The sequence below is a fragment of the Tupaia chinensis genome, unplaced genomic scaffold (genome assembly GCF_000334495.1).
Source record: "Tupaia chinensis unplaced genomic scaffold, TupChi_1.0 Scaffold144378_1, whole genome shotgun sequence".
Taxonomy (NCBI): Eukaryota; Metazoa; Chordata; class Mammalia; order Scandentia; family Tupaiidae; genus Tupaia; species Tupaia belangeri.
Genome location: NW_006204238.1, coordinates 3,073,592 through 3,093,623, shown reverse-complemented (window position 1 = coordinate 3,093,623; position 20,032 = coordinate 3,073,592). Strand labels below are relative to the sequence as shown.

Here is a 20,032-nt window from a genome sequence, read left to right as displayed (position 1 = left end):
GGCCGGGGGCGCCCCCGCCTGTTGTGGCCATGGCGGCCGCCGGCTCCAGTGTGGTGAGGCGAGTGGAAGAGCTCGGGGACCTGGCTCAGGCGCACATACAGCAGCTTAGCGAAGCCGCCGGTGAAGACGGTGAGGGAGCGGAGAGGGGGCCTAGGGCGGTCGGTAGGTCAGGGCTGGCACTCGAGGGTCTTGTGGACTGAAGCCTGCGGCCTGTGGCCCGTGGGGGTCCCACGCCACCGCGCCCCTAGGTCTTGCGCTTCTGACCCGAGCTGCGCCATAGGTTCCCACCCAACAGAACTCGCACTGCCTAGCTGGTTGCTTCAAAAACCGCATTTTGCATTACCCGTGAACATCTGTGTTTGTTTTGTTTACATCTCAGCTGGATATGTGTTATGGGCATTAACCATTTCGGTAGCGAATGGGAAAGGGTAGAGTCTACATAAAAGTATACATTAGATAAATGGTTAAATGAGTGATAGTATTCAAAGTATTAGTGGTTTGCATCCAATAAAGATAAATAAGCATGTATAACAGTTCTACATTGCTGCGTATGTTTCTCATTCAAAACTAAACAGTACACAAACGTAACGTAGACAGTTCTTTCAACCTACATCATCTCCGTCCTCACAAGAGCTTTGTATTGTATTTGTTTTGGGAACGTCTTAGCTGCTAGGAAAAACCGGCTTAGAGAAATTACCTCGGTCTTCTGACTTGAAATTCAGATCTCTTTTCATTACTCCTCAGTTTGCAAATAGGTTCCACACTACTGCTTTTTCAGTTTTGAGAGTTTACTACAAAAAAGTTTTAAAATTCTAGTGAACTGAGGCAATTGTCAGATTCGTAGGAAAACAATAGTGAGACTCCTGTTCAATCTCAAGAAGCAGTTGAATAGTTGGTGAGTTTTTTGAGTCCATGGTGAAGTGCACTAGTTTCAGTGAACAGTCTTTGCGGTATTATCTTGTCAGGAGTGTATTTTTCAAAGACCCATAGTCCAAGAAGCTAACTTTTTGTGATAAGTGAATTCCAGGAGTCACATGAATAGTTAGCTCAAGGATAGTAGTAGCTGTTACTTAAAAGTGTAACCAAGTTAATTCCATCTCCATTTGAACCAGTCAAAAGGGATCGAAGAATGGTTTTATTTGCTTATTAACTGAACTCAAAAGTAGTTTTTCATTTTCTCTTGGAAGGGTCTTTAATCCATTCTAGCTGGCCTCAGGCTGAAAATAAGAATCATGTGCCATGTGTTTTTGTTTGGAGGCTTTATACTTATGGAAGTTTGCTAATATTAAATTATAGTAATAGTGGTCCACATTACTGCTTATTATGAGTTATTACTTAGTATTGAAATCGGCTCTAATTAAAGTATTACTAGCAAGATTTCCTTTTTTTGACAATTAATTAAAATAAAGCTGCACATATTTGAATTGAACTTACATTCTTTTCTCATGTAACAAAATAATATACATAATATACATTCAAAATGTGTCCTTTAATGTAAAAGCTATATATAATACTAGATTATAGAGATTCATAGTTGCTGATGTCTTCACATCAGAGCCAGATATAGCTAAGCATTATTCTATTTGGGAATGACTTCTTATTTCTGGCTAATTTTTGTTTATTTCTCATTGTACAAACGTAGTTTGTTTACTGTCTGGAAGTATGTTTTGAGAAGGATTATTTTTTCCTGAGTTCTATAAAAATCACTGTCATCTTTTTTTTTTTTTTTTTTAAATGCCAGAAAGAGAGACAGAGGGGAGAGAGAACGCACCCTTCCCGCCTCCAGAGTGTGGTGATGCCACAGTGCCCATCCTCCATTTCTCCCTCCCACCAGGATTTTGGGCTTGCTTGGTTTTCAAGCCACCTGGTCTGGGTTTTGAACCATGGCTGGCCATGTGAGATCCAACTCCCTACATGCATTTAACCACTGAGCTATGGGACTGGTCCAGAATAACTTTTATCTTTTGCCTTGCAAGTCCTTATTTTAAATAAATGGTTCTAGTAAAAATACAGTTCCAAAATGTAAGTTATGTTATCCCCACAGTAATTATGTCATGAGTTCATGTAGCATGCTTCTTCCACAATGATTTAATGATTTTGATGCAGGTCTTTACGTTTAAAATAATCTTGCATCTTGAGAAGATAACACAGGGCCAGCACATGGTATGGTGGCTATGGCACTGCAGAGTTCGAGTTATGGATTCCACGGCTTGAAACTCACGTAGGGTGTGTGTGCCTATGTGCCAACCCAAAATCCCAAGAGGATAATGGAGGAGAAGGTATTGTGGTGTGGCCATCCCCCTTGGGGAGTGATTTCTCACTTTCTCTCTCTCCCTCTCTGGTAAGTGCACACATCCTACAGCAAAAATCTCTCCCTAAAAAAATAAGAATCTTTGTGCATTTTTGTTTTGTGTGTGTTACTTATGAAAGAGATAGCAAAACAATAGCTTTCAATTTGATTGATCTTACAATAATCAGAATTTGGTCTAGATGGAGATTAGTCTTCATTTGTGTAAACTTAACGCCATCATATGGTGCATTCACTTCAACACTGAGGCTGAATCCCATGGGCTCGCACTAGGTGCTGCAATAATCTATCCATTGACCATTGAGAAGAAAAGGGCATATTTAGGGGCAAACTCAGGAACTGTAGTGTCTTGATAATGAGCATATCTCAAATTGACTGCATGAGGTACTGCAGAAGAGTGGATAGTACTTTGTGTGGACAGATAAGAAAAGGTACTCAGAGAAGCAGTAAATGGAGTATAATCTTAGAGAAAGGGAAAAATTAGAAGATAGGGAAGGTGAAGGAAGGGTGATTTGGATTAGAGAACGTGCTAGAAGATTTTAATTTCTTCCAGGTTTTGAAGGAATTAGTTTAGTGAGTTCAGTTTGTTCCATTTCTTAGTTTTTAAAGGAATAACATACGTAGCTATAGTATGTAATTTTAGTTGTCACAGTTATAAATATAAGTTAAAATTGTTGAGAATATTGATATTCATGAGGCTTTTGGTCAATCATGTTCTTTTAGAAAATGTTTGCAATTTCATTTGTGAAATATATTTTAAGTTTTCAGTAGAAGACTTTTCTGTAGATTTGTGTATATTATTTGTACTATTCCAGTAAAAGTTTCAAATTTGATAAATATTTTGAATGCATCAGCATTATAAAAAATCAGACTGCGTTTAAGAAATGGTGATGGTGGGTTTAGGATTTTTTTAATTTTTGTTTTCCAGAAAAAATATGTCTATGATAAATATACTTAATTATGATTAGACATGATATTCTTTGTGTTTTAGATAAGGTATTATTACTACCATGTTGTTTCTCCGTACCCTATAATTTCCTTTTATTAATTCAAGTACGTAACTTTTCATGTTTAACTAGCACTCTGGAACTTTGTGAAATACCATGTGTTTATTCCTTACAGATCACTTTTTAATTCGGGCCTCTGCAGCTCTAGAAAAATTGAAACTCCTGTGTGGAGAAGAGAAAGAATGTTCAAATCCATCAAATCTTCTAGAACTTTACACACAGGTACTAAAACAGATGTGCTCTGTGGCATTTTGTAAGGGCAGATTGCTTATTTAGGTGGTAGACTTTGAAGTTTAGGTGTTATGAAATTAGCTTATTATTATTATTATTATTTTGTAGAGAGAGATTTTTACTATAGGGTGTGTGTGTTCACCTGAGAGAAAAAATGAGAAATCACCCTCGGGGGGATGGCCATACTACAATCCCTTCTCCTCCATTCTCCTCTCAGGATTTTGGACACACATGTGCATGCGCCTAGCGTGAGTTTTAAGCCCCTGGGTCTGGGACTTAATTCACGGTTGGCCATGTAGGAGTCCAGCGCCTTAACCACTTGCAGGCCCCGAAATTAGTTTATTCTTTATTTCAAGTGTTTAACTTTGTTCAAAACATTGTATGTATAAAGTATATGGACTCAAAACTTTGAAGCAGTACGCAAACAAGTAAGATTTATTAGAGGAGTTGGTAAAAATCATGAAAAAAATCTTGCAGATAACAGAATTGCTCCCTTTTATAGGTAATTAAGCAAAACATCAGTGTAGACAATCTCCAAGCTCTTGGAGGCTTCAGGGGGTGTGGGAGACTCTAAAATTCACCTTTCTGTAGAAATTCCATGACTTTCCCCTACTAATGTCATACATACAGGTTTTTTCTGTTTCCTCTTTTCTCTTTTACCTTCCTTTTGAATTCAGGCCTCTCTGGATAACACCTGTTTTCTTAAACACTACTGAGACAAGCTGACAGTAAGAAATACAACTTCATAATAGTAACTGACATTTGTATGGCACTTTGTAGTTGATAGATAGAGTGCTTTCATATGCTTTGCTTTGATTGCTAAGGGCTATAGAAGTAGTTATAGAAAGTAGAATAAACTAAGTTAAGCTTCCAAAGTGCACATTGTAGCATTTACATGCCTGGCACTGTACTTTGTGTTAGGATAGACATAAACGTGGTTTCTATCATCAGACATGGCTGAATAAGCCTATTCACGAACCTCAAAGAACTGTTGTAATTTGGCAGGTACTTTGCCTAGCTTTATTTCCTTTTTAGAAGACTCTGCCTATCTGTGTATGGTGATGTCATCTCATTTCTTTCATTTGATAATATTTTATATATTTTAATGTATCTCCAAGAATAGGGCAAAAGCCTTAGAAGACAGCCTTAAATTTCCCACATCTGATTGAACCCTGTTGATAGTTCTGAATCATCAGGTCCTTTTCCATTGTTCTCTTCCTCCTGGCATAGGCCTTCCACACAATAACACCACTTAAGGAACACTATGTGCTATGTAATGTTCCAAATGCACTGTGTGTGTGTGTGTGTGTGTGTGTGTGTGTGTATGTGTGCATACTTAATCCTCAAAGCAAGGAAGTGTGAAAACTCCTCCTGGCATAGGCCTTCCACACAATAACACCACTTAAGGAACACTATGTGCTATGTAATGTTCCAAATGCACTGTGTGTGTGTGTGTGTGTGTGTGTGTGTGTGTGTGTGTATGTGTGCATACTTAATCCTCAAAGCAAGGAAGTGTGAAAACTATTTCACCAATTTTCCATTTCACCAGTGAAGAAATTGAGGCTCAGAAAAGACAAAAACTGACTTGTCCTTGGTTAGGTCATTAGTGTAGAAATGTCATTAGAATTCAGCTTCTTCATTCAGACCATAGATGAAAACAAAAGGAGAGGCCACCTTGTGGCACAGTAGTAACACACAGTTCTGCGATATTAGACCTACATGAAAAGGTCCCGCATTCTTGTCCTTTATATACCAGGAACATGCGTGGTCAGGATTGGGGCGGCCAAGACTAGGGGTGGATCACAGTTGGAAGACCCTGTTGGTGTGTCCTCTCCTCTCATGAAAAAAGTAGTAAACTTAAAAAAAAAAGAAGAATTGGAGAGCTTAGGGGTGCTAGAACAGAAGAGCTCATGTATTTATTAATGCTGGGGACTTAGTGTGCAATTTGCATAATGTTGACGGTATGTGCTCTCTACCAGGTGGCGACATACATATTTCCCGAATGCTGACTCTACTTGTGGGAAAACAAGCCCTTTGAAATTCATTGTATGCAGCTAAGGGTGGTGACCTTAACTTGATGCAGCAGAAAATTTTCAGGGATTATATATGTATAAATAGCAAAGAATATAATTATTAAGGACATTTTTATTATTGTATATGATTAATCTATGTTAATGAAAACACAAATCTATTTCAATTGTAGTAAAATACTTAAAAAGTTTTCTATAAAGTCTTTTTCAGATTATGTTTAAAGCTACTTTGCTTACTGTGCCAGAGGATTGAAATGTCTAATAAAGCATCTATAAATGTGAGGGTAAACTTAAGAATTATTTCAAGTTTTAAATCATTTATCAATACTTTTTTCTCTTTTTCTTTAGGCTATTTTAGACATGACATATTTTGAGGAGAACAAACTTGTAGATGAAGATTTTCCTGAAGACTCATCTTCACAGAAAGTAAAAGAACTGATCAGCTTTCTTTCAGAACCAGAAATTTTAGCTAAAGAAAATAATATGCAACCAAAAGTAAGTTTTACCCTTCTGTGCATTGTGGTGCAATGCTGCCCGTTCTGTCAGTCCTGCTCTTGGGAGTCTGTATTGTTCTTCATTTTATCTTTAATTTGTTTTAAATTAAAATCAAGGGAGGGAGCGTTGTTCACACATTAGACTAGTGTTACAACTAAAGTACCATTTTACTAAATATGTTTCAGAATATTTGCATAGTAGAATTATAATTGCAGTGCCTAATCATTTTCTACAGGATGCTTCCTAGTTCTGCTCCCTTTACTTTGCAGATCTGTGTTCTCTTGAAAGTTACCTGGAATCTAATTATCACGAATATTCCTTTTTACAGTCTTCATCCTCCTAAATGTTTGCTGCATCCTAGCATTAGGCACCTGGTCCCAGAGACTCAGCATGCTCATGTTTCTTCCTCATCTCTGCAGAGCCTTCTCTTGATCTCACTCTACCAAGTCCCTTCTCTTCCATTCTAGAAATGGAGATATGTCTCAGAGCTATCTCTTCCTGATAGTCTCCATTCTATCTTTGTTTGACAACCTGTTCACATGCTTTTCACTGCTATCTCTATTTAGATGATTCTGAGATTCATATCTCTAGTCTTGGATACTCTTTCAAGCAGATAGTTTCTTATCTTCAATCACCGAACTACAGTGACTATGTGCCTACATATTATCTTTGCTCTATGCATTTAACTGGGGAAGCTAAGGGAATACAATCATCCTCAGATTTAAATGGCACCCACTATAAAAGTTACGATGTATTAAAATTGTTTTTTGGGTATAGCTCTTCATTATTTTAGCAATAGTGAAAGAGAAATATTTCTGAAAAGTGACCTTTTTAATCAGATTATGGTCTACTTGTATTTCAAATATGCTAGTGGAATTTGCTGCTAAATTTTTTTTTTTTTCTGAGAGAAATTTTTTTCTGTAGGGTCGATGCACTTCCTGGAGAGAGAGAGAGAGAGAGACAGAAAGCTAGAAGACCCTCCCCCAAGGGGGTAAGGCCATGCAGCAGTCCCTTCTCCTCCATTCTCTTGGGATTTTGGGCATGGATGCACATGTGCCCAGCGTGAGTTTTAAGCCACAACCCAAACCACGATCTACTATGTGTGAGTCCAGCGACTTAACCGTTATACCATCTGCTAGTCCCTAAATATTTTAAACATTCTTTTGTAAAACTATAAATTGAAGTAGTTATTTTAATTTTCACTTGGCAGTAGGTTTCCTTATTTCTAAGTGATTCAAAGCAATACATTCCTTACTTTGAACTTAAACAAGGGGCACAGTTTTTGAAATGAGAGTGCTTTCAATTGCTCAGTGGTTTGAAGTACTTTGGACTGTGATAGACATCAGATTTCTCGTTAGCTGAGTCTTTTTGATGTTTCAGCACTGCGATTTGCTTGGGGATGAGCTACTGGAATGTCTCTCTTGGCGACGAGGAGCCCTGCTGTATATGTACTGTCATTCTCTGACCAAACGGAGAGATTGGCTCTTGAGAAAATCTAGTTTACTTAAAAAGGTGAAAAGATATTTCTTACACATTTCTGATTGTTGACTTTTTTTGTCATAGTAGTAAGAGTAATGTGATCAAAGGACCTGGGATTGTGTTCTAGTTCTTTTACTTACTACGTATACAATCTCAAACAATTGGGGTTCTTGAGAAGACTGAGGTAACACGCTAAAGCATTTTATAAACTTGCAAGTTCTATATGCTTTTGTTTAAGCTTGTAAGTACTACATGTTTTTGGCTAAGCTCAGTATTTTTATTTTGAAAATACAAGATACACTGTATTAATTTCGAAACATTTTTTACTGGGAGAGGACACATGGTTATGAGCAAATTACTGTCAGCAAATCACTGCTAAAGAAGCTTATAACCTTGCCTCCAGAAAATTGTGGTTCCTTTGTTCATCTCAACCATTCTGACAAAAATCATGAAATTCAAATTGATGGCCCTTAATGTTTAATCACTAAGGATTTTAACTTGGATTAAATGTACTCACAGTTAGGGTAGACTTGGAAATAGGAGGTCTCACTTTTAGATATGAATTCGATTATTTGATCATGCTTCTAAATTATAATAAGTGCATCCCTAATTTTAATGAGGTATGTTGTATACAACTTTGTCTTCTATCTGTATCTTCCCCTGAAAACATTTTTGACAAGTGTATTACTAAAACACATGTTCTTGGTTAACTTTATATTTTTATTTTATTTTTTTTGTACTCTTACTGATTGGACTATTTGGAAGGAAAGTCTTTGGGTGGTGGGTTCTTACATCATTGAAATGTAGTAGCCATAAGATGTATCTGTATTTTTTTTCTTGAGTAAAGAATGAGAAAAAATTGCTGTTCAACGTTTATGCAACTTTGCATATACTACTTTCAGTTCTTTGGCTTTGACTTTCTTTTATGTAGTACCTTGTTGATGGAATCAGTTACTTGCTACAGATGCTAAATTATCGGTGTCCTATCCAGTTAAATGAAGGAGTTTCTTTCCAAGACCTAGATACGGCTAAATTACTAAGTGCAGGTAAAGTGATCTCTTTTTTGTTTGTTTTTGTTTTTGCATGTGTGCTCATCAGAGAGGAGCAAAGAGAGGGAGAGAGTGAGAGCCTTCAGGTGAGAAGGCTATGCCACAGTCCATTTTCTTCCATTCTCTTCTTGAGATTTGGGTGCCCACACACACTTGCCCAGCATGTTTTCCAAGCCATCAGGTACAGGAGTCAAATGACTCAGTTGGCCATATAGGGTCCAGTGCCATAACCACTACGCCACCTGCTGGCTCTCAGGGCACCTTTTTTAATCAATAAGTACCTGAATATTAGAATAAATCTGTTATTTGCACATTTGTAGCCTTAAGTTAAATGACCAGGGAACCAGCAGTTAGCGTAATGGCTATGTCGCTGGACTCCCACGTAGTCGACTGCGGTTCGCGTCCCAGACCTGGTGGCTTAAAACTCACGCTGGGCACGTGTGCATGCATGCCCAAGATCCCGAGAAGAGAATGGAGGAGAAGGGATTGCGGTGTGGCCATCCCCCCTGGGGGGTGATTTCTCACTTTCTGTCTCTACGTCTCTGTCTGTCTGGCGAGCGCACGCGCCCTATAGCAAAAACCTCTCCAAAAAAAAAAAAAGAGAAAAAAAAAGAAGTTAAATGGTCAGATATTTAAGTGACACCTCTGGCTTCTGAAATGCATACATTTTATTTCATGTGTTCATTACAAAGACTCCCTGAATCAAAGTAGGGCTTATGGAATCATTTTTCAGATTTACAAACTGAGATTCAGAGATCTTTGGTGACTTACCCAGAGTCTTTCAAAGCTAGTAATTTATACCCAGATCTTTTTGATTCCAGGTCTGTTTGTCTTTCAAACTTCGTGCCCTTTAAATGTTTAATTATATGATTGCCTACTGGAAAAACTACCCGTAAGAAGAATGTGCTGAAATTGTTGAAAATCCTGCAATGTATTCTTTATTCCTGGGAATACAAAGTATCTTGGGTGTAATTTATCACCTTTAGTAATTTGGAATTGTGTGGCTTCTCAGGGACATGATTATGATCATTTCTGTAGACTCTTAGAGAAATATAATAGGTATAAGTTACATGGCTATTAACTTGACCAGTAATCCTGTAGTATTTGTAGAACGAAAGTTGTGGCCATGGGGCTAGCAAGTGGCATAGCGCTTAAGGTGCTGGACTCCCATATGGTCAACTGCAGTTCAAGTCCCAGACCTGGTGGCTTGAAACTCACACTGGGCACATGTGCATGCATGCCCAAAATCCCAAGAGGAGAGTAGAGGAGAAAGGATTGTGGCATGGCCACTCCCATTTTGCATTTTCTGTCTCTCCTTAATCTCTGGCAAGTACATGCACCCTAAAACCAAAAATCTCTTTTTTAAAAAAAAAGGTTGCAGTCATAGTAGAGATATTCAGGGTGTTTATGAGTACTCTGAAATTGTTGGTAGAATTGGAATGTGTATTCTGGGAGGGATTCCATTGATAAAATTAGATTTTTAAAAAGGTCTTAAGTATTCCAAATACATTAAGAACACGTACCTTATTGGTTCTTTTTAAAATTTCTTTGATAATACTCAACTTATGTAGTAAGCCTCTTTTATACATAAAATAGAAGTAAAAATGGCAATTAAATGAAGATTGCATTAATGATGTTTACTTTTTTTTACTGTTAAGTGAGGAATTCTTAATGACAAAGGAATTTATTAGAATTTTGATAACAAGCGTTTCTTTTTAAACTTATAATTCTCTCAATCTAAATAATTTTCCTAGGAATATTTAGTGACATTCACTTGCTGGCCATGATGTACAGTGGAGAAATGTGTTACTGGGGATTGAAGCATTGTGCAGATCAACAGCCAGAGAATCATGAAGTGGATACTGATGTTTGTGGAGCGAGCTGCACTACACACAAAGAACCCCTAGATTTCCGAGAAGTTGGAGAAAAAATTTTGAAAAAGTATGTATCTGTGTGTGAAGGACCCCTGAAAGAACAAGAATGGAATACAACGAATGCAAAACAAATTTTAAACTTCTTTCAGCTTCGCTGTAACTAGTAAATCCATCCAGTTTTTTCCAAACAGAAAAACAAAAGGACCCATGAAATGGAAAAGAAAATTCTAGAACAGAAGACATTGGCACTGAATTTGAGAACAAAACAGTACATAAGGATATCCAGAATGGTTACCCATCTTTAAATGTCATCACCATCTTCTATTATACATTCTTAAACTCATGAAGAAATGTTGTTTTAATTTCTAAAATGGCATGTATGTTATTCTAAGTCAGCTTGAACTACAGATACCCTGTCACTAATTATAAGAAGGAACCCAATTTACTTGAAAACAATTTTTTCCTATTACTTTAGTTTTTTTTCTTATTTGGTAAAATATACATAACTAAACATTGTAATCATCTACAGATAATTTTTAAACTCCCTATCTTGAACTATATCATGTTTCAAAGCTTAAAATTCAATTGCCTCATTGCTTTGAATACATAGTATGTATATCAACGTAGGCAAAATGAAAGATTATGACTATATTTAAATTTCATTTCTATTATGGTAAATAATGAAAGACTCCATACAGGAGAATCCATATAGGATTCACTGTGTTTAATTTCGCCATGTATTAGTAATTATATTTGAAGTTTTTACTTTACCTTAAGCATTTTATAAAAATGTAAAAATGATTTTCCTAATTTTAAAAGAATATACATGACTTCTCAAGTGAGTAGTGTAATAAAGATAAAAACCAGGTTAGGTTAGTCTACCATTAGTTCACATACGTTTAGGGCACACCTTTTAATACTGTGTTACATTAGGGCACATCTTTTAAAACTCTGACATTCTAGTATTTTTGCCTTTAATAGTAAGGATGAGTGCTAAAGGCCAGAGTGCCTGACTTAATATCTTGCTCATGGTCTTTACGTCTACCTCAGCTCCTGTTGTCATCTTGGAACAATCTGTCTAAAAGTAGGCTGGTATCCTGGACTTCTTTCTCATTGACTTTATCACATTCCAGCTACTTACTTCCAGCGATACGTTGAACGTTACCATCTTTTTGAAATACCACATTTCAATAATCCATGACAATTCTCATCTTTCCAGTTTTTTCACTGTTTTTATTCATTTTCTCTCTCATTTCTTTCTACATACTTTAGCTTCTTCACAACCTCTTTTTCCTTTCCTTTTAACTCGAGATAAGAGTGTCTATGTGTGGACATACGTGCACAGATGTGCGCACAGTGGAGAAACTCCTTCCACAAGCCTTGGCTACACTGCCATCTCCTCCTATCTCCAGCCTGTCCAAATCCTAGCTACAAGTGCGTGTCCAGCATGTTTTTAATGCTGAGAACTCAAACTGCCATTGGCATGTGGCTTCCAGCTTTGGAGTGTGATCTGCCTCTAACAGGGCCACAGAGCCTGGGCCAGCCACCTTTCTTGACTGCTTCCTTTACTCCCCTTACCGTCAGGTTTAGATTTTGCTGCTTTCCTGTTTACCTGTATGAACTGCTCTCATCAGTTGTTCCTTCTTCCAAATTTCTAATCATTCTGAAGTCCTCAACATTCAATTAACCCCATTACCTATCTTTTCTGGAATTCTGAGTTCTGAGAAAAGGGCATGCAGTCCTTCAAAGTGGAATCACTACAAGTGTCTTGCTTCAACTTGAGATGGTTTCTCAATGAAGCCTTTTATTTATTACCATGGTGACCTTTCTGTGTTTTCCCACTGTGGCTGAGCCAACCTTCATCATTTTTATTAGGCTTTCAACCCCTCCCCTAACACATAGTCCCTTCTACTGTCTTACAGAAAATTGTGAGTTATGAGGAGGTCAACTTATATATTTACCAACTTTACTCATTTTTTCCTATTTTAGAGGAAAAGAGATTGCTTACCTCCTGTTGAAGGCTAATCTATTTAGAGATTTCATCTCCGCTGTCTCCCTCATTTTCCTTGTCTCATTTTTTTACCCACTTCTTAGGTGCTAATCTTGACTAGAATTGTATCCTTCCATTATGTTTTTCCTTTTCTTTCATTTTAAAAAAGGCTGGGTCTCTCTGTCTTGGAGCCTTCCTGTCTCAGTCTCCCAGCTCAGACTTCAGGCAGGTGCCACCATGCCTGGCTTTTATCTTTTTTAAGTCAGTCTCACTATGTTGCTCATGCCACCCTGGAGTTCACGATCCTCCTGCCTCAACTTCCCCAAGTCATACCACATAGGCACATACCGCCTGCCTGGCCTTTAGGTTGAACTAGCACTTGACCTCGGTCCTCCCATGTGGTCCCAGCCTGCAGAGCACAGTGTCTTTGCTGCTTGTGCTACCATGGCTAGACCTCCTCCTCTTACTCTTAAGTACTCTTACACAGTTCCATTTATAGCCATGGATACTTGCTTCACCACTTGTATTATCAGGCTGACTCAAACTTTAACTTGAATCCTATCTTCTCTCTTGCTCTCTAGACCTTATTTCCAATTGCCTACTATATTTTTCACATGGGCAAGCATCCCATAGTGATTTTAAGTTCAGTATATCCAAACAGCACATCCTCTTCTTTCATTTTTTTTTGCTTCATGTTGTCTCTTCTTTGGATCTTCCACAGAGCAGAGCAACACAGAATGCCTACCTTCCCAGCCTCCTTTCTGCAGTCATCCTGTGTAATTTTGTGTAGCTCTTCAGTGTTCAAATATGTGAAACCCAGACTCCTTCCTGATAAGTGTAAAATTTCTGATAGAGCCTTTGGGGCAAGGTTATCTCTTCCCATCCCACCCCAGCCCCATTGCTTATCTTTACACAGCTAAGAAGATTTTTATTTAACTTAGCATTTTAAAAGTTTGTATTATAAAATACCTTTGTGCTTTCTAAGTATAAAGATTTTAAATAATTTTTAATATGGTTTTAAGAACCACAGACTATCCCTCCTCCTCTTAGAGTATCAGGATCAATTACAAATACTTACAGTTTTTTTCCTAGGTGTGCTCTTGTGTTTTTTCAGCCTCAGTACGATTATAGACATCATTACTCTGTGTCCTTTGTGGCCAAGTGAACACCTGTTTAACCTTTCAGGACTTAACTTCAGTGGTATTGTATCCATAGGCTTCTTTAGCCCTTTCCAGTCAAAATAAGGTTCCCCTTTATTGTGTTCCCTTAATCCCCTCCCATGTTAGCACACTAATCACATGGCTATATGTTTTCCTTACTAAGTGGTGAATACCACATTTTAAAACTTCACCTTTTACAGTATGTGTAAAAAATGTACCTTATACATACATACATCAATGCATGGTAGGCCATCAGTCATGCTTTTTTAATTAATAAGGCATGATTCTAAATGCCAAACTCTGCACAAAATGTTTGCTGCTGTTAAATTCCAAACTGCCATGCCCTCTATAGGGATATATAAAGGATCTAGAGGAATAAGTGTTTAGATTCTGAACCTGAGAATACAAGAGCATTTTCTCTTCAGAAGCTGAGAATTTCCATTTTTGCCTTCATGACCCTGTGAGCCACCTGGGTCTTTTTTTTTGGTTGGTACAAATATGAGGGTATTACTGGGTGCTTTTTGTATAACTTCCTGTGCCCTACACAGTTAGAGAATAGTTTGTAGACCACAACATTACAATCAAGTGTTTTTTTTCCTCTGGTGTATTATAAAACAATGATTAACACACATTGTACAGTTAAGTCTGCTAAGTAAATCTGTTTCATTTAGAATGAAGTAACCTCAAGAAATTAAATACTTCACATACGGAAAGTCTTAGAATAAGGGGCTACCGTGACATGGGGAACAGTACTGTTTGATTTAGGGTGGTTGGGAAGGCACCTCTTAGCAAGTATCTGTCTCTTACTTTAGCTTTTGTGTCTTCAACTTCCACCCTCTTGGTTTAAGGGCTCGTATATTCAATACGTTCAGAAAGTTTCTGTCACCGTAGTTCTGATAAAGAAGTAACGATTGAGTCACTGCTTATGACTTTCTCGTTTTGGTTACATTTAAATGTTTTTTCTCCAGTGTGGAATTTACTAATGGTAACATAAATAATACCTAAAGGCCCTGTTGTATTTTATAACACTTGAGATTTCTCTTCACTTTGAATTCTCTAATAGCTAATAAAATTGACACTCTGTTAACAAAGAACCTTTCAGAATCCTTAAATTTGTATGGCTCTTTCGAATGAGAATTTTCTTGTATAAACTTGGCTTTGAGACTTAAAGACCTTTCTGCTTTGCTAATTTGTACAGTTTCTGCCTACTAGAAGTTATTTGATGCTGATTAAGGTGCAAACTATGATCAAAAGACTTTCCCTTAATTCCTTTGTGAACAAGCATACTTGGGTGAGAGTCACAGCTGATACCCCACAATAAATTACATTCCTAGCTTTACAGTTCTGCTTTTGAAAGGCATTTCAAGATTCATTTAGGTGGCATTTGTAAAAATCCACAGCTGGTTGATGAACTAGTTTTAGATTGTTTGTCTCTTTGCTCATTCCACCTTTCAGGGCTGCTTTTCTGGCTTCAATATAAGTACTCCATCTGCTGGAATGTAGAAATCTGTAGTTCTGTAATATTGTAGTATCACTTCCCTGTATTCTTTTTAAAATACAACATGAGGTAATATATTATGGAAGTACTACATTAAGATACATTTAGTAATTACAGTATGCATCCATGCTGGTGTTCTTTACTGTTTTTTTTTTTGTTTTATTACTTGTGAAAATTTCTAAGTAAAATGTTTGAGAGCATATAACTTTTCTTTTTTAAAATAAAACCATATTCCCCTATTTCTTGTTTTCTTTTATATTTGATTATTGCCTCAGAATGAAGACTTGTAACTTGAGAATGATAATTTCTTTTGGTTTTAATAACTTTCAGAATGAGTAGCATACAGTAGTTAGGTTTGTGAGCTCTAAAGCCAGAAGACCTGAGTTTACACAGCCATGGCATGCCCTAACAGTATGAGTCTATATAAGTTACTTAGCCTTTCTTTGGCTTTTCAACACAAGAATTTTAATAGTATCTACCTCACAGGATAGAAAATTAAATGGCTAATGTTCTAGGTGCTTTAGGTTAGTACCTAGTACATGGTAAGAGTACAAAGGAGTTAGCTGATTGATACTATTATTCTTATCCTTAATGTCTGGGTCTGTGTGTAGGCATATCTTGGTCAGCATGCTATTGAAATGCTCATTAGCCTGCACAGTTGAGTGACAAATGTTTGTTCTGGACAGTAAACACTGCCTTTTCCTTAGTTTAAGTTGCGCTGGTCATTCTAGATAAAAAGCAGGTTTCAAAGAAGAAAACATGTGCCAGATAGGCATCTGAAATTTTTTTGTGGATATGGCTGATAGAAAACTTATATTTAATTTTCAAAAAAATTTTATTCTACCCGCCAAATTAAAACACATATTGTATTTAGATGTGTTCATCATCTACATATTGAATATACTCAATACTTCCACATTTACCAATCAGCCTGATTGATTTGGTTTCTGGTACCTTTTGATCTCTTAACTCATAAGTCAAAAGCATTAAATTAAATATTAACAATCTTTTTTTTTTTTTTTTGAGTTTTTTTTGCCATAGGTTGCATACACTCGCCCGAAAGAGAGAAAGACAGTGAAAAATCCCCTCGTATGGGGGATGGCCATACCACAATCCCTTCTCTACTCTTTTTTCGGGATTTTGGGCTCACACATACACATGCCTATCATTAGTTTTAAGCTGCCAGTTCTGGACTCAAACTGTGTCAACTATGTAGCAGTCCAGCAACTCCAACTGCTGGTGTCATAAATATTAACAATCTATTTAACACACATACCCTACTTTAAAATAGATTGTTCTAAACCTTTGAATATCTGCATGATTGAGTAATGTAGCTATAAAAAACAATAACTTTTTGTATGTAATGCTAGGAAGTGAACTTAAGTTAGAAGTAAGGTAGAGAAGAATATAATATAGTATAATACTATATATTAAAAAGGGGATACAAGCTGTGTGAGTCTGTGTGTACTTTTTTGGAAGGATAACCAAAGCTAAAAAATGGTTGCCTGTGATGGGGATCAGAAGGAGAGGAAGCAGATGGAAAGGACCAAGATGGAAGCTAGATTTCTCTAAATATATTTTAATTTTGTACTTAGGAACTGTGTATATATAGTAACAAAACAAGATTAAAGCTAAAGCAAAAAAAAAAAAAAAAACCTAAAAATGCAAAGCAAATTAAGATAAATGAGCTGTATCCAGTTGGTGGCTTAAATACACAGCAATGCTTCAGTTTTCTCTTAAAGTGGTATAATTTGTCCACAGTTAATCAGTTAATGGTTCTTTTTTGTTGTCTTGATACCTCACAGGACATTTAGATTTTCAGATATTTACTTTTTCACAGTAAATTCATGCCAGTAAACATCAAGTGTGCATTGTTGAACATAGGCACTTTTGTGCTGATACATATGAATTATATGTTCAACAGTCTACTATGAGCTTTACAGACAATAGTTCTCTAAAGATGCTGACTCCTCTAAAGACTAAAGGCAAAATTTAACAATTTTTCAACATGATTTGTGTTAGATGCGAGGGAATGTTTTGACAACTGAGAATAAAATAATGGTAGACAGAGGATCATTGAGAAATTTGGAATATCCATGTTTGGATAACTCTGAATAGTTTCACAAAGAGAATGGGAAGTTGCATGTTCTGGATGTTGTAAACAATTACTGGTTGATAATGGATTTAAAGCAGATTATGTGGAGATTAAAACATTAAACTTCATTATTACTTCCATTCTCAAGAATGGAATTTTCTTTCTTCCTTTTTCTTTTCGAGTTGCCAGAGGACTTGTTTGCCATAGTCAGGCTGCAAACCCTTTTCCACTTCTCCATCCTGTCAGATTTGGGGTATGCTAGCACACAAGTCTGACTTGCTATTGAGCCACTGGGCCAGGGCTCAAACTGAGGTCAGCCAAGGGAGATCCAGCTCCCTTGATCACTAGGCTATGGGGCAAGCCAAAGAAGAATGGATTTTTAAACCACAGGATTATTTTTATCGGGGTGTGTTTTTATCATTAATGGTACAGCAGACACTGTCGCTCTTCACTAAATAATCTTTAGAAGATTTTAAGTTTTGATATTTAATACACTATATCAAAATACTCCTATAAGCAACAGAGGTCTAGTTTGGAAGCAGTGTTCTTCGTATTAGACTAAGTGAGGTAATCTATTTGAAAATGACTGATGCATAGTACTATTTTTTTTTTAACCTATAGAGTTCATTCTCCTAATCTATGCAGTAAATTACCTTGTAATGAGGCCTCTGGTATAGTTTCTTAAAGCCTTTTTAAAGATCAACGCGAGTGGAATGAGCATCTGTTTAGAGATTTAAAAACTCTAAATTTCAGCAATACTACATCTGAATTTTCTCACTGTAGCCTTTTTTTTTTTGCTTCCCTTTTATGAGTTACACATGTTCAGCACTATTAAATGTACTTACATTTTTGCATAGCGGGCTTGCTCGTTTGGGCATAAAGTCTGTAATTAGGCTCCCAACTCTCTCTAGTCTCGATTTTTGCTAATCTCCAAGAAAACAAACGGTAAATGGGTAACTGAAAAACACATACACGGGCACACACACACACACCCCAGACCTATGACCAATGCGGATAAAGAAGCCGCTGGTCATGAAGCCCAAAGGAGTGGCAGAGAGCCACCTATTGAAAAATCAGACGTCACCTAGTTCCTTGGCAAAATGGAAGTGAATCCCAGACAGAGCGAACATCTTGGGTAGAGTCGGAACGTCATTACAGGACAGGAAGTTTTAGGCGGAGGGTGAGGTTAGCGAGGCTGAGGTTGAGACGGAAATGAGCAGCGTGGCGGGAAGCACCGGCGCCCAAGCCACCTCCCGGTCGCCCTCCCGGCTGCCGGGCCTCGCCCAGCGCTGGAGGCGGCCCCAGGCCCCGCGGGCCAGCGTGGTAGGCGGAAGCAGGCCTGGCGCTCCGCGCGGCTCCGCGGCGCGTCACTGGGTGCGGGCGGCCATGGCGGGTAGCGAGCAGAGCAGCGGCACCAGCTCCCCACCGCCGCCCCCCCGCGGCTGGAGGCCGGGCTGTCCATGCCCCTGAGGGGACGTCTCGGATGCCCGGAGGCCTCGGGCATCCTGGGGGCTTCTGGCACCCGGGTCTGGGTCAGGCCCGGCCTTTGCAGCCGTTCCGGGCAGTGTCGTCCACCTGAACCAACAGTTGACCAGAAATGCCTGGGCTTTTTACCATTGGCGATTCGCAGTCTGGTCCGAAGGTCGCAGCCAAACTCACCTTCACCGGGCGTCCTGGTAACAAGCCAGGTCACCCTCAGGTTTTCTGCCCCCAAACAGGCACATAAAACAAGGACACCTTGGACGTCTGGCTAAGGAGATGAGACCAACCATTCCCGACCTCTGGTTAGCTTATCCCAGAGTCCGTATTCTCACATCTTTCATCCCAAGCTTGGTGCGTCAAAACGCCCCACCAGAATCAAGCACTCCCGGGACACAGGCTTGTCATCTTACTATAGGAGCTACCAAAACAGCTACCCAGTAGAAAATAAATGACTAAATTGCAGGTGTTTCAAGTTAGCAACAGGCCAGGATTTTACACATTCATTGTTAAACTTTTCAGGTGGAAGGGAAATGGAGAGAGCAGAAATTCTTGGAAACTGTTATAATTCTGTATCTCATTTAGTCTATAGACACCTTCCTCTGACGTGCATCCCAAATTGAAAACTTCAGGTTCCATGAGCTCCAAGGTTCTCCCCACTGCATGGGTTCTTTGAAACATTTGAATCATTATATAGAGGAAATCAGATCGCAGATTTATACTTTTTTTAACTAACAATAAAATTTTAAAAATTGTCCTCTTGATAACAGCTTTATTTTGGTGATACAATCATCTCCTTAAGTAGTTTATTTAAATAAATGGTGGTTAAAATACCCATGAGGAGAAATGAAAGGAACTGGTTATTTTGCTTGAAAGCTAGCGGGGAAGTGGTTGGTTTTTCAAGAGTGTTTCAGTATGTCAGAAATTGTGTTTAGTTATGATTCCTTGCTGATGGCAGGAAAGTAATGGCAGGATGATAGGTTGAATTGTTAAAAATCCTGGACCAGCAGTTAGTGTAATGGCTATGTTGCTGGACCCCATGTAGTGGACAGCGGTTCACATCCTGGACCCAGTGGCTTAAAACTCACGCCGGGCGCATGTGCATGTTTGCCCAAGATCCCAAGAGGAGAATGAAGGAAAAGGGATTGCAGCGTGGCCATCCCCCCTGGGGGGTGATTTCTCACTTTCTGTCTCTCTGTCTCTCTCTGTCTGTCTGGTGAGTGCACAAGCCCTATAGCAAAAACCTCTCCAAAAAAAAAAAAAATATTGACCAGCTCAGCTATCTTTTATTATGGCTATTTAATATAATAACTCTAATTGTGTAATTTGTCATCAAA

The 20,032-nt window shown here is 38.1% G+C and overlaps 1 protein-coding gene across 1 annotated transcript; it reads left to right on the top strand.

Annotated features, from left to right (window-relative positions):
• Positions 1-7: 7 nt before the first annotated feature.
• RIMOC1 (RAB7A interacting MON1-CCZ1 complex subunit 1) lies at positions 8-15,360 on the top strand. Its single transcript, XM_006166966.3, has 6 exons — positions 8-129; positions 3,431-3,537; positions 5,925-6,071; positions 7,452-7,583; positions 8,482-8,596; positions 10,354-15,360. The coding sequence occupies exons 1-6, from the start codon at positions 30-32 to the stop codon at positions 10,635-10,637; spliced, it is 885 nt and encodes a 294-aa protein (XP_006167028.1). The 5' UTR covers positions 8-29; the 3' UTR covers positions 10,638-15,360.
• The last annotated feature ends 4,672 nt before the right edge of the window (positions 15,361-20,032 follow it).

Bases quoted from the DNA above. Each gene is read 5' to 3' on its own strand.
- RIMOC1 (XM_006166966.3), top strand. From the start codon at position 30: ATGGCGGCCGCCGGCTCCAGTGTGGTGAGGCGAGTGGAAGAGCTCGGG. The intron at 130-3,430 runs GTGAGGGAGCGG...TATTCCTTACAG, and splicing joins CGAAGCCGCCGGTGAAGACG to ATCACTTTTTAATTCGGGCC. The intron at 7,584-8,481 runs GTGAAAAGATAT...TCTTTTATGTAG, and splicing joins AATCTAGTTTACTTAAAAAG to TACCTTGTTGATGGAATCAG.